Consider the following 22,712-nt stretch of genomic DNA (forward strand, 5'->3'; position numbering starts at 1 on the left):
TCTCAAGATTATTTGTTTATATTTAAAATGAGCATACATGCCAGTAACTATTCATTTTTCAATACAAATCAGGTTTGCAGAAACAAATTAAACTTACAGTGATTCCTCTAACAAAATAGTAGAGAGTGCTTTCTTACTGGATAAACTCATTCCCCACTGAGGAAAAGACTGATCCTCAGTAATGTGAGTTAGGTTGCAAGGTACCACCGAAGATGACAGTGGCACAAAGCGCAGTTGGAGAATTGTCGCTAGTGGGCTGCCCTTGGGATTGACGCCAGGGCTAGCACTGTTTAACAACTTCATTAATGACCTGGATGATGAGGCAAAGCACACATTCAGCACATTTTCAGGTGAAATAAAACTAGGAGGAGTGGCTGATACCAGATGGTTGTGCCACCATTCAGAAGGATCTGGACAGGCTGGACAACTGCTGCCAACAGGAACCCCATTAAGTTCTACAAACAGAAGTGCAAAGTCCTGCACCCGGTCAGGAACAATCCCATGTATCTCTACACACTGGCAGCTGATGAGCTAGGAGGCAGCTTTGCCAAAAATGACCTTGAGGTCCTGATGACAAGAAGTTGAACATGAGCCACCAATGTACTCTTGCAGAAAAAAAAGCCAACAGTGTCCTGGGTTACATTAGCAAGAGCACTGTCAGCTGTTAAAGGGAGGTGATTCTTCCTCACTAATCAGCCCTGGTGAAGACGTATCTCTTGTACTCTGTCCAGTACTGGGACTGGACTGGGCTTCCAACTACAAAAATGCCATGGACTTATTGGAGCAAGTCCAGGACAGGGCCAGGAAGATTATAAAGGAGTATCTTTACATAAGGGGATGCTGAGAGAGTTGGGACTGATCAGCCTGGAGAAGGGATGGCTCAGGGTCAGGTAAGATGGCTCTTATTAAAGTGTATCAATAACTGACGGGAAGGAATGAAGAAGAGGGAGCCAGATTCTTCCTAACAGTGTCCATCAACAGGACAAGAAACAACTGGCACAATTTAAACCCCATGCCATTCCATCAAAACACAAAGAAACAGTTTGGATTTTTACTGTGACACAGGTCAAATACTGCAACAGGTTGTCTACAGAGGTTCTGGAGTTTCCATCTGCAGAAATATTCAAAACAAAACTGGACACAGTCTTAGACAACCTACTTTTGCTGACCCTGCTTAAGCAGGAGCTTGGGCTACATGACCTTAAGAGATCCTCTCCAACTTAAACAGTTCTGTGGGCCTGTGAACATGACATAAGGAGTTTGAGAATCTGTGGCGATGACTAAGTCACCACGCTAGGAGCGTGTTTGTGTTTAGTCCTCTGTTCTGCCAGAATTCTTTTTCATAAGCCAATGCATTTGTTTTAGTTATTAAGTATCACAATCTGCCTAATTCAGATCCTGAAGGGACAAGCATATAAGCAATTGAAAGAAATGCTCTTTCCATTCCTCAGCATAATGAGGCATTCTGCTTCCTTCTTTTCCTCTGAAGTGTCTGGTTTGCCAATTTCCAAAATAGAATACAGAATCAGCTGTGTTGCAAGGTTATTTCTTTATGGCACTTTTTATTTAAATGTGTGCATTTACTGTTGAGGAGAACAAAAAAGGACAAGACATATGGCTTTATGCATGTTTTCTACCACCTTGCAGCCTAATGTATTCAGGTAGGAAAACAAGTCATCCTACAGAGAGAAAAATGAAGAGAAGAAGAGAAAGACACCAAAGGTTGATGCTGTATGTGTAAGTCCAATTATTTATTAAGAGAGTGTGTAAATTTTGCCCGTGGCAAGATTTAATGGGAATAGAGAAGGGGGCTTCACTCCTAAAATAGCTAACTCACGTATTACTGCAACTGACATTTTCATTTTAAAATCAGATGAAGAGCTAAGTGCACAAAACTACAAAGAAATCATAAAAAATTGTAGAAGTACTAGAAAGAAAAGCCATAAACAATGCAGCATGTCATGGGCTACTGGCTTGTTTTACTGCATCTGTGCTTTGACTGCCTGCACCTGAAAAGTTTATTTATGGCCCATTAGGAAAAGGCACTAAAATTTGTGAGATACCTAACAGGCTGTAATCCAATGCCTATGCCTGAAATATCTAGAAATGGCCCAAGTCTAGCTGTCTCCCTGGTTGAAATGTACACATTCCAACCTTTTACAGCTTCAAAACGCTCCAGGCAGTCCACTTCCCAAAAAGGTTTGTATTTTTCACGTGATTAAAATCACTGTTTTTGGCTATCTCTGAGACCATCACACAGGTATGCTGTAATACAATAACCTAGAAATGCACTACTTATGGTGTTACATCAAAGAAGTAACACAGCATCCGTGCCAGAGTCAGCCTTTTCATTGAAATGGAAAGGATAAGAAAGCCCAGGGCTGCAGGACTGAGGCAGAAGATGTAAAATTAAAGCATGAAATAAAGATGAAGGAAGGTCAATGGAAAACTGGATGCCAAGATTTAAGAATCATTGCTATCACTGGCAAATCTTCCAGTGACAATGTTGTATTGAAGTTACTTGATTAGCATATCACATTACCTTTCACATTTAATATTAAGTTTGGATGAATGTGGACAGACACCATGGAAAATCAAATTAACAAATTAACAATATAAAAATGGAACTTCTCAGTAAAGCATAAGACCACATGCAAATGTTAAGCGTACCTCAGCTCCCAAACTGAGAGAGATTATTTCATCCTCAAAAGCAGAATGTGTATCAGTATGGGGAGGAATTCCTGTTTTAAAAAAATACAAACAACAAAAAAGTCAATATAATAATAATAATAATAATAACAATAGTAATAGAGTGCTATCTCCATTAGCAAGCCCTATTTTTATGGATGTCCATATGGAAAACTGGGATGTATGGTTGAACAAACCAACCTTATCATAAACAAGGGAATTGCCTTCCATAAGAATTCAGGGCAATTGTCTTATTTACACATCCAGATTAGATGTACACAATTAACTTAGGTGTCTTATATAATCAGTAAAAATACCTACAAGATAGTCCACGTTAGTCCAAGGCTTCCCTCACTCCTGGATGACTCCAAACGCTCTCCCTGCTGCAGAGAGCAGCTCAATCACTTCACTTTCCTTGTAGGCAGGTCAGCCCTCAGCACTAACAGTTATGGCACATATAACGATTTTGGGCTTTAGTTCATCCACAATCATGTACTTCTTCCTAACTCTCTTCACAGAGGAGTAATCTCAAATCCCTTTATTTCCTAAGCAAATGACTGCATTAAGGGATTCAGCTTCAGCATTAGGACCTAGTATCTCAGGGGCAGGCACTGTTAGGATCAAGTCCTGCCTCTGTTTTGCACTTCCTAGGCAAACACACATCATTGCTAGGCTAAGCCCTGGGTAATACATCTGTCGGTGCGTGTTTGAGTACACACACATAACAGAATTGCCAAAAGGACAGTCATTTTTAGTTTTGCCTTTTAGATTTTTCTTTCATATCTGCTAATCAGAAAGAAACTGCCAATCCCCGCAGCTTGTGTCACACATTTTAACACCAAGTGCTAAAACAGCAGTGTGCATGCCACAGCAAGATCTCACCACATGGTGGGGAATGGCAGTCAGCAGTGGAGCAAGGGAGAACAGCAGGCAGCTTGGGGGAACTGCAACTACACTGTCCTCTGATCCACTGCAGGCCTAGGCAGACAGAGTAACTCCTCAACCATCCAAACTGAAACAGTTTTATTTGTTTATTAAAAATTCTACCCAAGTTCATTTGGGACTCTGTAGAGAATTCCTGAGTTAAAAACAATTTTTTTTAACAGTGTCAGTCAGCTCTATAAAGTACCCTTTCTACCTGGCAGATTTTACATCCAGATGTAAATATTCTGAATTCCGTTAGTTTCAGTGAAAACAATACAAGTGTTTTATGGGACCAACATTTAATCTGACAGAAGATCAGTGAGACTTGAAAACCAAGGACAGATAAGATACCTGTTCGTTACGGCTCATAACTTTGCCTCAGTACAAAGCACTGAGGTTCTGCCTTAAGAGGCACACTGAAGTCTGTGCAATTCACTGTGCAGCAGGGGAACATCGACAGCTCTCTACAATATCACTGATAATTCAACCGAGGCCACACTGATCTACCCACCTCATTTAAAGTATCTTATATGTGGCCCTTCCAGCTTAGACACTCATAGCCATAACTCACTAAAGTTTCAGGTACAATTTCCAGTGAAAACATGGCTCAGAACAAAGATGCAGACAGTATTAATCTGACTGCACTTCTGTACTCATTCATATCCTAATGATTTGCACTTAAGAAGGGGTATTTTGCTTTGGGCTTGGGTTTTTGTTTGTTTGATTTTTCAAGAAAACTTGCTTCCATTCTTGATAGAAATCTACAATTCTAACTAATCTCCTCAGATATCCCAGCCAGAAGTACACAACTGCATCAATTTAATTGTGTATTGTCAGATACACAAACAAATAGGATCAGCTTTTCAGACCCTTGTTCAGTAGACATTGTAATAGATGTGAGACATTAATTCTGAGAGTAAAGCCAATGTTCTTTCTTCCTAAGGACAAATGAGATACTCACTCTGGAAAGCAAGCCAGATACTTAACCTTGATGACTAAGCTTAGCAAAAAGTACAGCATGTGATTTATTCCCTAGAAGTGTGATTAGAAGTTTATTTTTCTTCAGAAGCCTCCAGTTTGGGAAAAATTTTAAAAATACAGTAATTCCTTATTACTAAGATAAGGGAACACTGCTTGCATCATACTTAAGACTCCATATATCACATACACTAACATTATATCATATGCGCTAACAGCAAGAGCCATTTCATGGAGACTATATGCACATTACAGGACGCAATACAAGTTTGGCGTAAAAAAATGCACTTAAATAAAAAAAACAAATATGACTACCTATTCCTATATCTCTTTAGTTAGTTTTTAAACTATGTTTTTAGTTAGTTTTTAAACTATGGCCTTGGACTCAAACACCATCATCTTCCGTAACACTAGTATCAAAGACTGCACTTCTGAACTAAGTTCCCATGTGCGGAAACCAGTATTAAGACTTTAGTTTTGATTCAAAGCATCTCTGGTTACAGAGAAAATACCCTAAGCAAGTGCTTAAATCCTGTCCCTACACCATGTCACAGTTAGATGCTACACTCTTCTGCTTTTTAGGGAAGCTGTACTGGTTTGGCTGGAATGTAGTTCATTTGCTCCACAGTTACCTGTATGGTGCTATGCTTTGGATTTGTGATGAAAACAGTGTACATAATACATGGATGTTTTACCTCTTTCTGAGCAGTGCTTACACAGTATCAAGGTCTTCTATGGTTCTCATGCTTCCCTCCCAGCAAGTCAGCTGGGGGTACAGAAGAAGCTGGGAGGGGAAACAGCTGGGACAACTGACCCCAACTGACCAAAGGAACATTCCATATGATCATATGACACTGTGATCAGTAATAACACTAAGGGTGAAGTTTACCAGGGATGTCATTACTCAGGGACTGGCTGAGCACTGATTGGCCAGTAGCCAAGGAGTATTTTTTGCATCACTTGTTTTCCTTTGTTTTATTTTCTTTTTTTTTAACTTACTAAACTGTCTTGATCTCAACCCATTATCTCAATCCTCACTTTTGTCTTCCAATTCTCTCCTCTACTTCAGTGAGGGGAGTGAGCAAGCAGCTGCATGGTGGTTAGTTACCTACCAGGGTTAAACCACAATGTAAGATAAAGAGCTCACAATTTTTGAGGGACAAATAAACTTACCTTGTCCAGGTTCATACTGATTTACAGTCAGCTGATCAGGCTTATGTTTGATATATCCCTGCTTTAAGCACTTCTCCAAGAATGGGTTGCAAGTTTCAGGAAGACCTAGTTACAGAAACAGAACTGTAAACAAGACAGGACATCTTTTTACAATAAATATAACTGGAAAAATACATAGAAATAGCTTCATATACATGCAAGTCCATCTTTAATAATGATTACTCTGCATCTGCTGCTAACACACCCATCAGAACTGGGGGCCTAGTCTTCAAGTCCAATATATTTTTAAGATCTCAAAATTAGAAACGCCAACTCCTCCAAGGCCTCTGCATTCAGAAGCAGATTAGTCCCTAACAAATGCAAACTGTAGTATCTCTACACATAAATAAAACCACATCAAACCAAAGGCAAAGTTTCCACCAATTACAATAAAAGAGTTGCAGTTAAGAAGCAAAATTATTATGCAGCGAGTCAGTCGTGCAGAGAGCCCTCCAAAAAATTTATTCTCTGGAAATCTGTTACTGAATTAGATAATATATCACCAAAAAAATCTGCTGAAGTTAAGATGGTCTTGAAACAGGAATGGGGAAGGCATAGTCCTCCACCGAAGCTTTGGTTTGCTATTTTACCTGAGGACTTGATTGAAAAATTCTGCTGAAGGTAACACCAACAAATATGTTACTACTATCCCATCCATGAATCTACTGATTTTTATTTTTGTTTTCCCTCAAGAAGTGTTTATGCTTCTCTCTCACACAAAATAGTCTGTGAGACTAGAAAACAATTCACATATCAATCCTCTTACAATGATATAGCTTCACAGTTAAAATCTTAATATAACCAGAATCCTTCTGTTGCATGCTGCATCCACCCCAGTACACACGCATCACCTTAAACACCTTCAAGTTTTACAGGAATTTAACTCTCCTATTTTACTATTTTTAAATCTAACTCTGTAAGATGACTCACTGGCTTTGCTCTGACTCACAGCTTTCAACTCCAAATAGGAGTTATTGAAACCTTTACAAAATTGCTTTCAGAGCAAAGGAAATTTTATTTCAGTGTGCATCCAACAAGCTTCAAGCTGGCAGAGATAAATATACACAGCAACATACGTCACACCCCCCAAACAAATTAATATGCAATTTGTAACACGCAATTGTTTGATGGAACAAAAAGCTAAAAAGGAATGACAATTACAATCCCAAAAGCCCTATTTGACCAGACCTCAACAAAGGGCAGCAACCTCTGGCTCCAAGTGACTGACAACAGTCTTAAAGCACTCACAATAATTTGGAATGAATCTCAAAACTCAAAGGCACTGTTTGGTGTGTCCTTAAGATACAGCAAGGGCTCTCCTTTAACCAGAATCTCGCAGCCATAACTCAGCTAAGCCTAAAGGCTTTACATAATGGTTCAAACATCAGGGCAAAATAAGTGCAGTTTAATACAGAAGTTCTCACCTCCAGGTAATGGTTTGTCTTTATCAACATTATTGTTATCATAGCGAAACTCATATCCAAAATGCTTTACTCTTCTATGCTTTAAGGTCTTCTGGGCTGTAAAAACACATAATTTTAAAGTTAGACTACATAAAACATTGCAAGCAATTTGCTATGTTTCCCTATTCCATCTGACCTGTTAAGCCTAAACATTCTTTAATTAGCAGTTAAAACAGTGTATGTGACCCTCGTTCTTTGTGGTACACACTTCTGCCTTATTATCTTTTGTATTTCATCAAGCATAACATTCACTGCTGTTTTGAGTCAAAGGGATGGTGTTTTTGTATATGCAAGAAGCAGGGAATACCCATTTTCTTGAGCCATGCTTAATGCACCTTTTTCTTGCCCTGATCTCTGAACTTACACCAGATGAATACCCTAGAGATACTTCAAGACCCTTTGCTTTTATCAATCACCAAGTTACGCACTAGATAAGGTCAACATAACTTTTGCATTGCTCCACAGAACAAATTTACACAGCAACTCTGAAATGATTTCCAAGAATTCATTTATTGAAGGATTTAACTCCACAAACTCAAGTGAAAGCACGACAGCATCCGGAACGTATGCCTCACTAAGTTACTTTTTACTTAAAAGAAGACACAGCTCTTGAGATGGACATCAAATTACAAAGTCTTCTGCTTGGCACAAGACACATAAAAAAGACTTTAATTGTCTCTGGATGCAGGTATGTTATTCAAGTAAATCCATTCTAGAATATCAATTCAGACCACTTTCCCTAAGGAGTTGATCAACTACAGTATAAGACCCAATTCCTAAAACGCTAAGAACAAACACAGGATAATTTCTGACAATACATTTACCAAGATGTAGACTTCCCATAACCTGAAACTGTAGGAAAAAACATCATAAAAGTACAGAATATCTGGATTCCTATAGTTGTGCCCACCATTTTGAGTATCTTCATCTCCTTTCCAGTCAATACTTTCCAACATCTTCCTTTCTTCCTCTGGAGAAATAATCTTTTCAATTACCATTAAGCCTGGAGGCAAGCTTGTAGGAACAGCATTTTGCAAGGAAACTGAGGTATATGAAAAAAAAGAGAATTCTGTCACTGTTTAGAGAAAATAAAACCATGTGTTCCCTATGGGGATATATTTACTTGGTATGAGACTATATTACAGCTGTAGAAATCTTTAACAATACCATGAAGCCCTCATTGTGGTCTTATCTGGAGAATGAGTGATCCCTTTTTGTCATGCCAAAACAGGGTAAGGCCCAAGTTTTGCATCATTCAAGCACTTTCTAAAAGTTTTACTGCATAAGATGAACAACACTTTACACTATTTAAACACAAAACCACTTGTGCTTTTCCTGTCAAAATAATGGTAAACAGAATTTCCCAATCACTTCAAGGTTCTACCCGAATTTCATTTTAATTTTGTAGAATTTTAGCGATTTACCATATCAGCAGATTGCTTCCACAGAGAGTACTCTGTAATCAAATATGTACAAATACGGAGTACAAAACAACACCCAGGTGAAACATCACTGACATTGGGACATTCAGTTTGCTATCCTAAGAGGTCAAAAAAATCTGTTTGCTGGCAGAATGTACAGACCAACACTAGGAACCCTTTTTGCTAGACACTATGAAAGCTCACAGAAAGAGCAACAGATCTTGTATTAAATAGCTTATAATCAGTCAAAAAAAAAAAAATCTTGGGGATAAGGGGAAAAAAAAGACAGAAATTCCATTCTGCATATTTTTCTTCTTGAAGCTGAGCTAGAGATTGCAAGACTAAGGTGACACAAGAAATCCAATGAACTGTCTGGAGATTCTCCAGGTTCTTTAACCACAAAACCTTCACGTGCAGTATTGAATGGTCAGGAAATTACTCAAATCTTTTTTTCCCTTTTGCTTCCAAGTAATAGAGTTGAAATTAGAGTATCCTATAATAAAATACAAGGAGCAACGATTATTTTCTGTCCTGCATCTCAGATTCTAGCTTTCATTCTCTGTGTTTACTTATAAAAACTAGTGTGCTTTCACCTATATTTACAACCCAGGAAGTAAAAGCAAAGGAGAGCAGTGTGCAGGAAGCTGGATATATAGGAGAGCAGAAAAACTATACCTTTTTCCACAAAATTAATATATAGAACAATGTTTTGGTCACAGTCTTCCAGTGTTACTTCCTTTCCATTAAGGGCATTAAAGGCTTTCTTGGCTTCTTCTGTTGTCCTATATTTCACAAATGAATATGGTTTATTTGGTGGCATTAAGAGTGTTTCCATTGCTCCATATTCTTCTAGTATCCTGAGCAATTGCTGTCTACTCATTCCATTACCAAGACCAGCATTGGCAATAACCAGGCTCTAATTGAAAAAGAATTTAAAAAAAAAAAAAAAGAGAATTAGTGATTATTGTTGGTTCATTTAAAACTAACATTTTACCAAGAGAACAGCACTATAAATAAAATTTAAACCCATGAGCACTCTTTTATGTATTCTGCACAAGATACTTACATTCCCATGAGCTTGCCCAGCACACAGTCTGGCTGAAAGCCTTGCAACCTCTACTAGAAACATCTCCTCAGTTAATGCAGGAGAGGCCTGCGTGTGAAGGACATGCAGAGGTTCAAACCACTCCTTTCACTTAATCTACAAAGACCCCACTACACAACTGCTGCAGAACATGCAGCAACTGATGATGCAATTTGGAGATAATCAGACTCTTGCACAAAGCCTGGAAGCATTTTCTGTATTCCTGACACAAGTTTACCACTAGCACTATGATTTTCTTTCATATATCACTTATTCAAATGTTCTGTCACCAATAAGGACCTTGCTGGACCCCAGAATTACTCTTTGGATAGATTAGATGGATAATTTGGTACCTGGAACAGTTTCAAGGGGAACAAGTCCCAAATTACAGATCCACTTCCAAGCAACACTAGAAAAACTCAGTCTTTGTTCTAAAGAGTTTACAACATAAACAAGATTGCTGAGTCATTAGCATCTGTCCATGTGGTGTGAAATCTGAGTGAAAATTAAACTAAATTTGATTACAAAAATGTGTAAAGATCTAACTGATTTTTCTACACTTGAATGGGAAGAATTTGCAGGATCGGGATGAACAACCATAGAGTAAATGACACTGCTCTACAGTGTTTCAAGCCATTTGTATTTCTTCATAAATGAGAGAGAGAAATTAGAAACTCTGACTTCTGTGTCTGCAAATTCCTGTCACTTTTTGCTACATCAGTATCTGTGAGGTCATTCTCTGATCTGCTATAACTCTGCTGTGGCAGAACACTACAAATCAAAAATCTGAATAGCTTTCTGTTAGGTCGCTTTTCTGCAAGGAAGGGGAGAAAGCTGTCCCCATTTCAACAGCTGCAATTCAGCCAACCAGTTCAACTCCCACAGAACCACAGCCTTAATTTATTTAGGGGAAGAAAACAAAATGGAAAAGAGTTCCAATATCGACATGTTTTTAACAGGGAGTTTAGATGAGACAAATTACACTGGAGAGAGAAGTACAGAGGACAGAAAGGTACAAAAGTTAAAAGCCTGAGAAAATAAAAAAGAAACCACAGAGACAGAGAAGAAAAGTTTATCTACTTCAATAGCATTTCCAATGCTTCCTCCTCCTCAACCCAAGCAACTACTGTTTCAGGTTAAAAAAACCTTATCCAAAGGCCATCAAAGTCTCTCCATAGACACTGAACTGCTGATGTAGAGTTCTGCTTTGAAATCAAAGAAGCACAGAAAACCATCAGTCTCAGGAAGTGCATTTGGAAGAACTGCATTTTACACAAGACACATGTGAGAACAGAACACAGATAAGCAGCATTCTAACACTACCATCAAAATCACAACTACCAGTCACCTGTGTGGCATGGGAGACACACTCTATGCCCTCATGTCTCATCAGTGTATGTTGAGCTCTGACCTGCTTCCTCAGTACCTTCTTCTTCATTTTATGGACTTTCAAATGATCTTCAGTGGTTTTAGCTTCCATGCTGGTGTTCTGGAAAGCAGAAATAACAACACACAGTGAGTGTGCAGCTTGAAAAGGATCTCTCCCAAAAATAAAGCTTTAAAAGATTGCTATGATGCTTGATTTCATTTTCCCATTTTTCTCTTCCTCTTCACTCCTTTATTCACATTCACAGTATTACTACATCCATTTGTGGGTTTTAACCTGTCTGCCCCTCCTGTTTTCACACAGTAGTTTCAGCTAATTTCCTTTTCTCTACTGTCTCTCCAGAGCAGATCATGAGAAAAAAATTATGTGTGGAACTGCCATGAGACTTGTATTGTCTCAGCTTCTCAGTTATTCTCATGCCTCACCCGATGCTTGAGTTGGAGATGAAATGTTTGGCTCCTTTTTCCTAATTGCAATGAAGTATGGCATTTGGCCAAACTTGCCTTTCTTGAGAGTAGAAAAATGTGTCCAATACTTAGATGTCGGATGCTCCACACTTCATTCACCACATCTCCCAAGGCCAAACTTAATGCAAATCACATTCCTGTCGTGAGAAGGAACAGAAACCTGTGTACATATAAATATATATCTATATTAACTACTGAATTTCATGGCAACACAGCATTTACCAACCAGTGAGTACTTAAGGGTCACTGGCATTCTCCAGGTTTTGCTGCATCTTTTGCTGCTTTTGGTCTAACACTATATTGAGATCATACAGCACCTTCCCACATCTCTCTGAGCTTACATTCTTTTCCTTTCTTTATTCTACTTCATTCAAATCCAAGGGAAGAGTCCAGACCTCATGTAAGATTATGACAAAGCTCCCAGACACTGATGCAGCTGTACTTTGACTCCTAAAAGTATAGCTGGACAGTCCAACTGCAGTTGTCTGTCCTATTCCATTATTTTATCATCATCAACGTGACACAATCCTTCCATCTTCTCTTCATGTCAAAAAATGGTTTTGTTTCAGTTATTTTTAAGGAAAAAACTGAAACAAAAGTAGGTCAATCACCCCATATGTAATTATTTAACTGTGTCAACTGCCCCAGAAGTCACTCATCCACTTGCATACCTTCAGGCTTGCATGACTGCAGAGCTGCTTCCCAATACCTTAACTGCAGACACAATCACGATAATATGACAACGTACCACAAAAAATGGTAAAGGTAAAAAATCCCTCATATTAGTATTCATTGCAACTTTGTATTGAATGACTTAGCAAAAATTTTGTTTTAAACAAGCACTAATATGCTACTAAAATTGTTATAAAATATTGAAGTGTTACACAGGAGCTGTAAGTATGTATTCCCTGTGATTGCTGCAGCATTACTATCATCAACCTGCACAACTTTTAACCGCGCTGCAAGAGAAAAATCTTTAAAGAGAATCAGAATGACAAAAGCGCTCTGTGGAAATAAAAGATTCTAATTCTCCAAAAAGGAGCAGAGTAAATGCTGCCAAAGAAGACTCAGTCTTTTGCCCTTCCTTTCCACTTACTGGTTCATCCTCCTACCATTCCTCTTCCATTCTCGAACACGATTTTACAGTGGTCTTAAATGAATTGAAACACTTGTCAACAACAATTTCAAGCAAACATAGCAAGATACTGGCATGGTAGGCACCAATAATTCTCTCCTGATACAGTTTCAGATGCCTGCTATCAAGTTTGAGGTGTCACATGCATGGCTGTAACAGTTTGAACCCTGACTTCCTGGCATTATGCAAGTTTTTACACATATCTGACCACAGAAAGGTCATATTTATATCCGAGCCTGACCAAAAAAACCCAAAAAACAAAAGACACGGAATAAATTACTCAGCACTGAAATCCATCCTATCACCATTAGATTCTTGACATTTCCCAGGATCTCCTAGAGAGAATTCAAGCACAGCCATGCTCACATGCAATGGAGGCAAAATGCATGAGAATAAAATCTCACAAATAGCAAAACTGAAACAGGGCAGAGTTTCAGAAAAAGGAGAGGACTACTAAAATAATTATTTCACATGACTTCAGAAATGAAGGGTAGAGGCTGAGAAGATCAATGGGTTATAGAATCAATCTTGATCTCTGCAAAATTATTTTTATTACAGATTTGTTAGGAACTGTCTGGCATTTCCCTTCAAAGCAACGGTGCTCATAAAGTTTAAGCTCATAAAGCTCAAAATGTTTTTGCCTATTTTATACTCTGATTTTTTCCCTTCCCTTCCTGAATCTCTTGGTACTTTCTTAAATAATCATTTTACTTTCCTGATGGCAGACCTGCAAACAGGCCACAGCTCATTCTTTGAAAATAACATGCTTCCTTCTAAAGAAAAATAGCTCAAAATAGTTCAAAATATTCTTCACTTAATCAACAGTGTTTTACACACAGAGAGCAATGGTAATCTTAACCTTCATTAGTTAAATAATGAACAAGAAATTTCAAACTTGATTAAACCAAAAAAAGCACAGTGAGAGACACACACACACAAAAACAAAACCAAAAAACCAACACCCAAAAGCATAAGATAATTAGAAGGCTAGGTACCTGGGAGGGGAAAAATAAAAGTCTCATGAGAAGAAGAACAAAAAGTTTTCATCAAGTAAATTCTTCTAAGTGCATCTAACAGGTTACCCTTACCAAGATTCAGCTGATTTGCAGGCTCCTTCAGCAAGCCTACTGTGACCAAGCTGTGCAATTAAAAGATTTCATAGAATCAAAAAATCATTTAGGTTAAAAAAGACCTGTAAGATTGAGTTTAGCTGTTAATCCAGGACTGCCAAGCCCACCACTAAACTCTATGTCCCTAAGCATCACCATCTACACAATTTCGTCCAAAAGGCTTGGCCTGCTCAACTTTATTTGCCACACACAGGTGAACAGAGGTCCACATCTTTACAGCCTACACATGTGCAGGCTCCTCTGGGGAGGGTGTCAGGCCGTCCCAAACTACTTCACAGAAAAGTGACGCATCTTTGATTTGATGAGTTTACAGAAAGCAAGCAAAAATATAGCGCAGGTTAATACTTTGGAAACAGGGAAAGTGGGCTTCTGATGGAAAAGCGTGGAGGCAATGCACATCATCCATACCACTGAGACCACTGTCATGCAGCCTGCAGAACAGAGGACTTCAAACTGAAAAGGTCAGGCCTCTCCCATAACATCTACACCTCTACATACTGGAAGACTTCATCTGCTCTCCAGGGAAAGCAGTTCTGAGTTTAGTCAGGCCTTTAGTCAGGTCCTCACAAACTCCCACATTCTCCAGGCCAAAGCAAGTAAGGCATGCCACAATATTCGTCAAACTAGCACAGAAACTGAAGCTGAAAGGCTACTTTCTATCCTTTCATAACCACTGAACTAAACTGAACAAGGGACAGATGAGGTGTGATTCAGCTGTCTAAAGAGCATGTAACACTGGCAGAGATTACCTACCCCACAACACTCAGCCTTTCACCTGCTGCTCAAGAAGCTGAAGACCTTCCTGATGTGCTGTGTCATGCTTGCCAGCACCACCCTGGTGCCTCCAGCTCCTGAAGGCATCTCAAACAGTACTGCCTGCATAGCTGAGACAGCAGAATATTCCCTTGGTGTCTGTCTGAACGGGGTCTAAACTCTCTCGTCTGTTGCATCACTGCAGGAGGCTCAATTCGGCAGACACAGAAACCAACAGTCTGCCCTGATTGCTGAATAAAGGAGTCACACTCAACTGTATAGAAGTAGGAAAGTTCATTTGCTAGGATCTCACACCTCCTTTAGAAAGGCCAACACGACTACAGAAGAAAAAGGGATAATCCACTGCTACATTCACTACTGTTACCACCTACTTTTACAACATGTATTTTTAAAAAGTAGCTCCTGAAAATACACACTGAAAACGGCTTCCTCTTGCAACGCGAGTTCAGGTTATAGCAGGTCACAAAATGGCCTGAAGTTACTACAAAGGTTAATGTAAAGCTTTAAAGCAATGCAGGAAACTTACCTGCCGTAAAAGCCGCTTCTGAAAACGAAAGCACCTGGTGGCCAGGCAGAGCTGAGCGGCGGCTGTCGGCAGAGGGAGCGCCACGATCAGGGATAAGTTTGGCTCTTTGTTACTCGGTTTTGGCTTGGTTTTGTGCGGCAGACACGCCACCACAAACGTACAAGGACGCTGTATACACATAGACATCTGTGAAAAAAAAATACATTCAGGAGGCCCGAAGGTGAGATTTAAGAGCTCCAGCACTGGCCAAATGCGCCTGAAGGCGCCGGCACATCCAGGCACCAGCACGTCCCCGCGGCTATCCTGTCCCACCTCTGCCAGGGACAGCCAGCACCGAACCTCCCACCGACACTCCCGCAAACCCGCGGGCTCTGGGCAGTCGCTACAAACAGCAACGATAATAGGAATGTGCCTTAGAATCACAGAATTTTAAGAGTTTGAATAGACCTTAAAGATCAACCACTCCCAAACCCCGTGCCATGGGCAGCGGCGCGTCCTACTAGACCAGGTTTCTCAAGGCCTTGAACGCTGCCAGGATTGGGGCATCCACAACCTCCCTGTGTAACTTGTGCCAGGGCCTCACCACCCTTACGGCAGGGTCCGTTCCGCTTTGCCCTGAGAAAACACGGGGCAGGCTGTAAAAGCTGTGAGGCAACGTAGGGACTGACTTGGCCTTCTCCCCTTTACACCACTTCGTCCTGACAGGGACAGAGCCGGAGCCGCGGCCAGGCCGCCGCAGGCTCTGCTCCCCGCACAGGGCGGCACGGCGGGCAGGGGAGCCGGCGGCAGAGACCACCTCCGCTCCCGCCGCCCCCGCCGCGCCGGCATGGCACCGCCCTGCCCCGCTGCCCGCGGAGCGCTGGCCTGCGGGGGAAATTGACGAGGAAATTGACGTGTGTCGCTTTGTCACAGATCAAGGAAGCCAAGCTTTGAGGTTCAGCAAGACCAAGCCCCGGGTTCTGCACTTGCGTCTCAGCAACCCCAGGCAGCGCCACAGGCTGGGGGAAGAGTGGCTGGGAAGGACCTGGGGGTGCTGGTCAACAGCAGCTGAGCATGATCCAATGTGTGCCTAGGTGGCCAAGAAGGCCAATGGCATCCTGGCCTGGATCAGCAGTGGTGTGGCCAGCAGGACCAGGGCAGTGACCGTCCCCCTGTACTCGGCACTGCTGAGGCCACACCTCCAATCCTGTGTTCAGTTCTGGGCCCCTCACTGCCAGAAAGACATTGAGGGGCTGGAGCGTGTCCAGAGAAGGCCAGCGGAGCTGGGGAAGGGTCTGGAGCACAAGTCCTGTGAGGAGCAGCTGAGGGAGCTGGGGGTGTTTAGCCTGGAGAAAAAGAGGCTCAGCGGGGACACTCTCTAAAACTGCCTGAAAGGGGGCTGTAGCCAGGTGGGGGTTGACCTCTTCTTCCAGGTAACAAGTGGCATAGGCTTAAGCTGCAGGAGGTTCAGGTTGGACATTAGGAGTAATTTCTTCCTGGAAAGGGTGATTAGATCTTGGAATAGACTGCCCAGGGAGGTGGTAGAGTCACTGTCCCTGGAGATATTTAGGAAAAGACTGGACGTGGCGCTTAATGCCATGGCCTATTTGACATGGTGATGTTGGGTCAAAGGCTGGACTTGATAATCTCCAAAGGTCTTTTCCAACCTAACTGACTCTCTGATTTGCTGGCAGCAGCCAGTGCTGTGTGTCAAGATTTCCCAGTGACCAGGCCAGGGCTCTCCCGTGGTATGCAGCCATGTCCTGGGGAGAGGGACATCCATGCTGGGTGGATGCAGGGCAGTCAGTGTGGCAAGGGGAAGGGAGTGAGCGACCCCCTACAACTACTTTCCATGGGCACACGCTTACTGTCACGGTGCCACCTCCTGTTCCTGCTCACTCCATGCTTCCCAACTCCACTTGCCAGCAGGCCCTCCCTGTGCCACCTTTTCTCCAAGTGGAGCCAGCTCCTTGTCATCCTTCTCTCCATCCATGGAGTGTCCCTCTGACTTCACACAGAACAAGTGCAATGCGTTAACCCCCACATGCAGTGGGGCACCATCCCTCAGTCCCACACCTCCCTCCACTCCTTCATTGGAACCTCCTTCAGTGCAGAGGATCCAAAACCAGGTGGGGAAAGCCACATCCACACTGCACATTAAAGACAGCTTCCACCAGGCCAGGATGGATTAAAGACAGCATCATGGCTTCTCCCAGGCCTCGGTGCTCACCAGAAGAGACCATCCCCTGGACAAGCCACCGTTACAGCCAGCACTGATCACGTTACCTTTGGCACGTCGCTAGAGATGAAGATAAAACCACGCCAGTCCAGGCAAGGTCATGTGAAGACCGAGCCTCTGGTTCTACATAAATATTCCACTGCACCACTCTTGACCTGGCCAGCAACCTCACTAAGGCTGTGAAGTGAGCCCACACTAGTGAGAGACCTGCCTCGCTGAAGGGAAGCATCTCCACACCTCACTGACTCCCTGCGGAGAAAGCGGTCCCTTAAATTAGAGATACAGTGTGTAAGCCTTCACTTCTTTTTCCTTCTTCACAGGCAAACCAAGCTTTATACTATGCCCCTAGACATAACCTTTCCCCTTTCTTTATCCAAAATGCTGGAATTTGGAATTACCTACTTTTTGTTTAACTGACAAATATTCTACTTCTCACTGCATCTTATTACCAAAATACTAACTCTTTTTTTCTCTCTCTCTCTCTCTATTTAAGTACCAAGCTGGTTTTTATTTTTCCTCCCTCAGCCTCCTGTGGGTATGTAACCTTTCTCAGCATCAATGATGCGTGGGATTCCCAGGCGGGTGGTGTGTCAGGTGACTGATGAGCCTGTAGACAGAAGCCAGCTCCTCAAGTTTTTCCCAGGTGCACACTCCGGAGGAATCTACCCATGGCTGTGCTTACCCAGAAGAAAACAAAAACAAACAAGCAAACAAACAATAAAAATTCCAACCAAATGAAAAACAACAACAAAAAAATCTTTTCTCTTTCCCTTGGAGTGTATTCCATGTCCAGTGCTAGGGACACAGCTGTTCCATGTGCAGTAGGTACAAGTGCATTAAGCATGTGAGGCTGACAGGGCATATCCACCAGCCTGTAATATTTGGGAGGTAGGAAGTATCTGCTCAGAAGGGTGGTTCCACTTCTTTTGCGCCACCACAGTCTGTGGCATTACATCACTCTCTTTCCTCGACCCACACAGTGGGTAGCAAAATGTTGTGATAGCACCGATCTTCTGCCTAAGTTTTCTTATATGTAAAGTGTGACTATTAACTACCTACCTAGTAAGAGTAAAGTACAGAGCTTGTTAACCTTTGTAAACACTAAGCCTTATCTTCATCTGGTCATCTTGTGAGCCAGAATGAATGGGGAAAGAACAACCAGGCCACATCAACAGCTGCCATCTCTATTAAAATATTCTCCAAGGCTCTCAGCCCTGGAAACCATCCAGCCCTGAAAGGTACTGAAAGGATGATCCTGATGGTACCAGTTTGTAATTCATTACCAATTTGCTCTGACAAGTGGAAAATACCTGCCCAAAGGTTGTTTCTCATAAGTGCCCACATTCCAGATTCTATGGACTTTCCCTTCTATGTGCGTGTCCATGTGTGTTCTCTGGGGGAGAACAAACTCACTGGGGGGAGGAGGGAGTTAAGTATCTCTGTATGATTAGCATTGGTCAAGAATTTGCCATGCATATTGCAATAACATTTCCTCTGATAATGCATCAAGGTTTTGATTCTATAAACAACATTCTCGCATAGGAAATTTCCACCATTTAAAAGGAATAACCAGTTAAAGGCTGGTTAGGGGTTTAATACAAGATTATTTCAAACCAGAACTGTTATGCCCTTCATGATTCAAGCCCAGAAGCCCTGTGCATTCTCCTCCCATGGTAGATAAGATGGGTACAGACTCCTCCTACAGATACCACAGTGCTTATTGACCACAAGTAAAAATGCATCTCCATTAATAACATTATGACTGACTAACCCACAACAGAGTCCACAGAAGTGGGGATTCAAATACATTTACCTTTGATGTTATTATAATCTCTCATTTAAAGTGCTTTAGCAGAAAACTCAATATTTCTTTTTAAAAATCCCTTTTTTGTAATTATAATATTTTGGTTTTAAACTTCAGCAAGTATTCTAGTTTGATAATAAGTCATAATAGTTTTCTTAAGAAAAAAAAAGTTTATATCAGAAAATCTTGGCTCTGGCTCTATTTTTTTTTAAACTGATAATGAGGAAACATGTTCTAAAGCAGAATATCATGCTCCTATTTAGTCATAGGTGAAAAATAAAATCCTACTGACTTTTCTCAGGAGCAAATTACACTATTTGCTATGCTGTTAGCTATTTTATCTTTGCCACATTCCCAGGGAAAATCAAGGCATTAATCAGTCCCTGGGAATTAAGTTCACACAATAACAAGTAAACACTTCTATTTCCTTCAACAAACAAGAGGTTACTGGTCTGTAGGTGGAAAGACAATCTTACTCCCTTTTATAGCAAAGCAAGCTAAGCCATGCTTTAGCCTAATGTGATCACACTGGATTTCCATTATTTTCAAGCCCAATTAAAAGGGAATTGCTAGAAGATAGGATTTTCTATATCAAATCTCTTGGTGTAAGAAACTGCAGTTTAAGAATCATGACAAATAGGATATATTTCAGGATAGCAGTTTGTTACAGAAATAAGAAGAAACCTCTTAGCACAAAATCCAGCTCAAAATCACCCATGACTAGTCCTGTAGAGAAGTACTGTAATAAGGGATGAGACACAAGATGAATTGTTTTAGGATAGCATTCATGTAATAGTTCAGCACTTGGACAAATATGTGTTGACCTAAATTCAAAATGTGCTGCTGCTGCTGCTTGTGATAATAAAACTCTCCATAACAAACCTCTGCAATGCCAAGGGCTTATATTTTTCAGGAAGAAGGCAAGGCTGGCTCTGTGCTGCATGTCATTTTTATTCTGTGTTTGTGCTGTTCAATGCTAGATTTCATATTTCTTTCTAAAAAAGAAAAACAGTCAGAAAAAAACATCTTTTAGAAATTTTTTAGCAATTGCATAAGACTGAAAGAGACATGAGAAGTCTGGGTCCTGTTAAAATCAGTGGGATTTTCCAATGCTAGTGATCAAAATGCTTCTAGTCTCAAGAGACTTAAAATGTCAAGTAATATCAGTATGCTTTCTGATTTCTAAGCTTTAGGCTACATTCTGTTCATACCTCCAAACTTTTTCAAGCTTTTTTTCACAAACATAAGATTTTGGAGTACTTTTTTTTCCCCTTTCCTTTAATAAAAGCTGCAGTTTTCCTGAAATCTCAAGACTCAGTGTACTGGAACTTTAAGAAATACACTAAACAGCATAAATCTCATGGTAAAATTGTAAGATTTGGCAACACTGTGTTTCTGGCACGAATGCATGATTCTTGGCAGGTTCACTTCCACTGTTACCAGGTGTGACCCTCTTGTGGAGCAAGTTTCTTTAGCATGATGACACAGCTTTTTCAGAGCAGGGACATTCCAGTTCTGTACTGGGACAGCTACAGATCTTGTCATCTAGAGAACCAAACAGGACGGTGAATGTTTAGGATTGAACAGGGGTTAGCTACACTGAGCGCTTGTGCTATGCCATGAGATTGCACTAATGAAGTTCAAGATTCTTTATTAGAGACAGGGAGGAACAGCTTTAGCTTGTGTTGTCAGACACACTGCAAAGGCCTGCCTACACTGCTGGGTGACCATTAATATTGCACTAGAACTGGGAGCGCAATCTGTGAGCCCCAATAAACAGAAAAACTTTGATCCTTTTCTGGTGAATCTTCGGAAAATTTGTGTGAACTTTCAGGCATAAGACAGAAATTACTGTAATTATGGTGTGCATACTACGAGTCTGAAATTACTGCATTATACCAGTGCAAAGAATCAGCTCTTGAGAGGTCCCTGCAACATGTGGACACAGGTAATTTCTTGATTTGATTGAGGAAGAACCCAAGAGATGTAAAATCCCTGGGCAAAACTACTGGAAAGCATAATATCCATGAACTTAATTCAGAAATTTCCAGTGAAGCTCCTGCCAGCTTTTTCGGCCCAAATAAAACCTCTCAGTGAATGGTCCTCAGCCTTCAAAGTCCCACATGCAGCAATACTAAGAAAACCATACATTGCATGAAATTGTTTTGTTCTCAGTTTTAATTTTCTTTGGGCATTAACAATCTTGGCAACTTAGGGCTTTAAATCTTTCCAAAGCCATGCAGGCTTTGAAGAAAAGATGATAATTCTCTGCTGAACAGGAATTGTTGCTCTCACTGCCCATGTGACTCTTTCTTTGCAGTTCAGGCAAAGTTTAGGTAAGATCTTTTGCCAGTCTAGTACACTTTCTGGGGTGTCAGAAAAGTAAGATGAAGTACTGGAAGAACTATACAAAATATTTATTTCCCTCTAAATCACTAAACCTATCAACACATGGTCTAGTTTAGCCTTGAAAGCGATGTTGTTAGAAAGATTCTCACAAAATGTTTCTGTTTTCTCTGACACAAAGACTGAAAATTGTCATCCCTTCAAAGTCTGAATGTACTTTACATTCTCTTCCTGATCTTTATGCCTGTTTTACATTAAAAAAATAGGAAATAGAATTTTTTTAAAATACTGTTTGAACTGTATTATACTCTTCTGGCCCTACAGTCAAAATCTTACAGTAACCTGGCAAAACTCAGTTCTGTCACAAGCAATTAGGATTTGATAGGCATTCAGGAAGCAATGCGACCTTGCACAGGGATCCTCCCTGATATCTACACTGGGCAGGCAGTCTGCTTTCCTGCATATCTTTGGAAACCATTGTTTCTCACAGTTATAACTTCAGGGCATAAACGTATCATAAGAACAATCATGGAATATTAGGCTCTGATTCTGTCTACTTGAGCAATCAATACATTTTTAGGGATGCAGTGCTTGCAGTTTGGACACAATCTATGAAGTTAATTTTTAAAGACATAGTACTGTTTACAGAAGAGAACTAAATATTACATTTCCATCATAAGTGAGATCCTTGGTGCTCCCCCTGACTGGAGAGAATATTGCAATGTATTCCTTAGACTGGGGCTCATTCTTTCATCTCCTTTCAGGCATCAACTTAGGACAACTCATTAGCTGTTGCTTATGCAATAGATTTACTGTCTTTGTAAGAAGAATACCTGTGCGACCATAAGTTAAAATTTTCTGAACAAAAACATGGTCAGATGCTTGGGTCATCCCATTTGCTGCTCTGGTAATCTAGTTTTCATTATTTCTCTGGATCTGTGTGCACACTTGTCATATCTGGAAAACAGGAGCTATAAGCTTTTAAACTGAATAGGCAAAAAAAAAAAAAAGATGCATCCAAACTTAGTGATTTTTTTTTACAAACACCACTTGTCTGTGAGTCAGTTTGCTGATCTGTATGACATTTACATAAATATTTACCCAAATCACCATGGGTTGTGAATCTTCATGAAGCATTGTTGGTGAAACACATTT

General features: G+C 40.8%; 1 protein-coding gene across 1 annotated transcript in view; it reads right to left on the reverse strand.

Moving 5' to 3' along the window:
* ALKBH8 (alkB homolog 8, tRNA methyltransferase) overlaps positions 1-15,375 on the reverse strand; it is a 44,390-nt gene extending 29,015 nt beyond the window's left edge. The window contains 7 exon segments of the mRNA XM_008630115.2: positions 2,671-2,741; positions 5,764-5,868; positions 7,227-7,322; positions 8,176-8,307; positions 9,362-9,602; positions 11,119-11,259; positions 15,190-15,375. Coding sequence (XP_008628337.2) covers positions 2,671-2,741; positions 5,764-5,868; positions 7,227-7,322; positions 8,176-8,307; positions 9,362-9,602; positions 11,119-11,259; positions 15,190-15,375 — 972 coding nt within the window.
* Positions 15,376-22,712: the final 7,337 nt, after the last annotated feature.

The sequence above is a fragment of the Corvus brachyrhynchos genome, unplaced genomic scaffold, assembly GCF_000691975.1.
Source record: "Corvus brachyrhynchos isolate BGI_N302 unplaced genomic scaffold, ASM69197v1 scaffold253, whole genome shotgun sequence".
Classification (NCBI taxonomy): Eukaryota; Metazoa; Chordata; class Aves; order Passeriformes; family Corvidae; genus Corvus; species Corvus brachyrhynchos.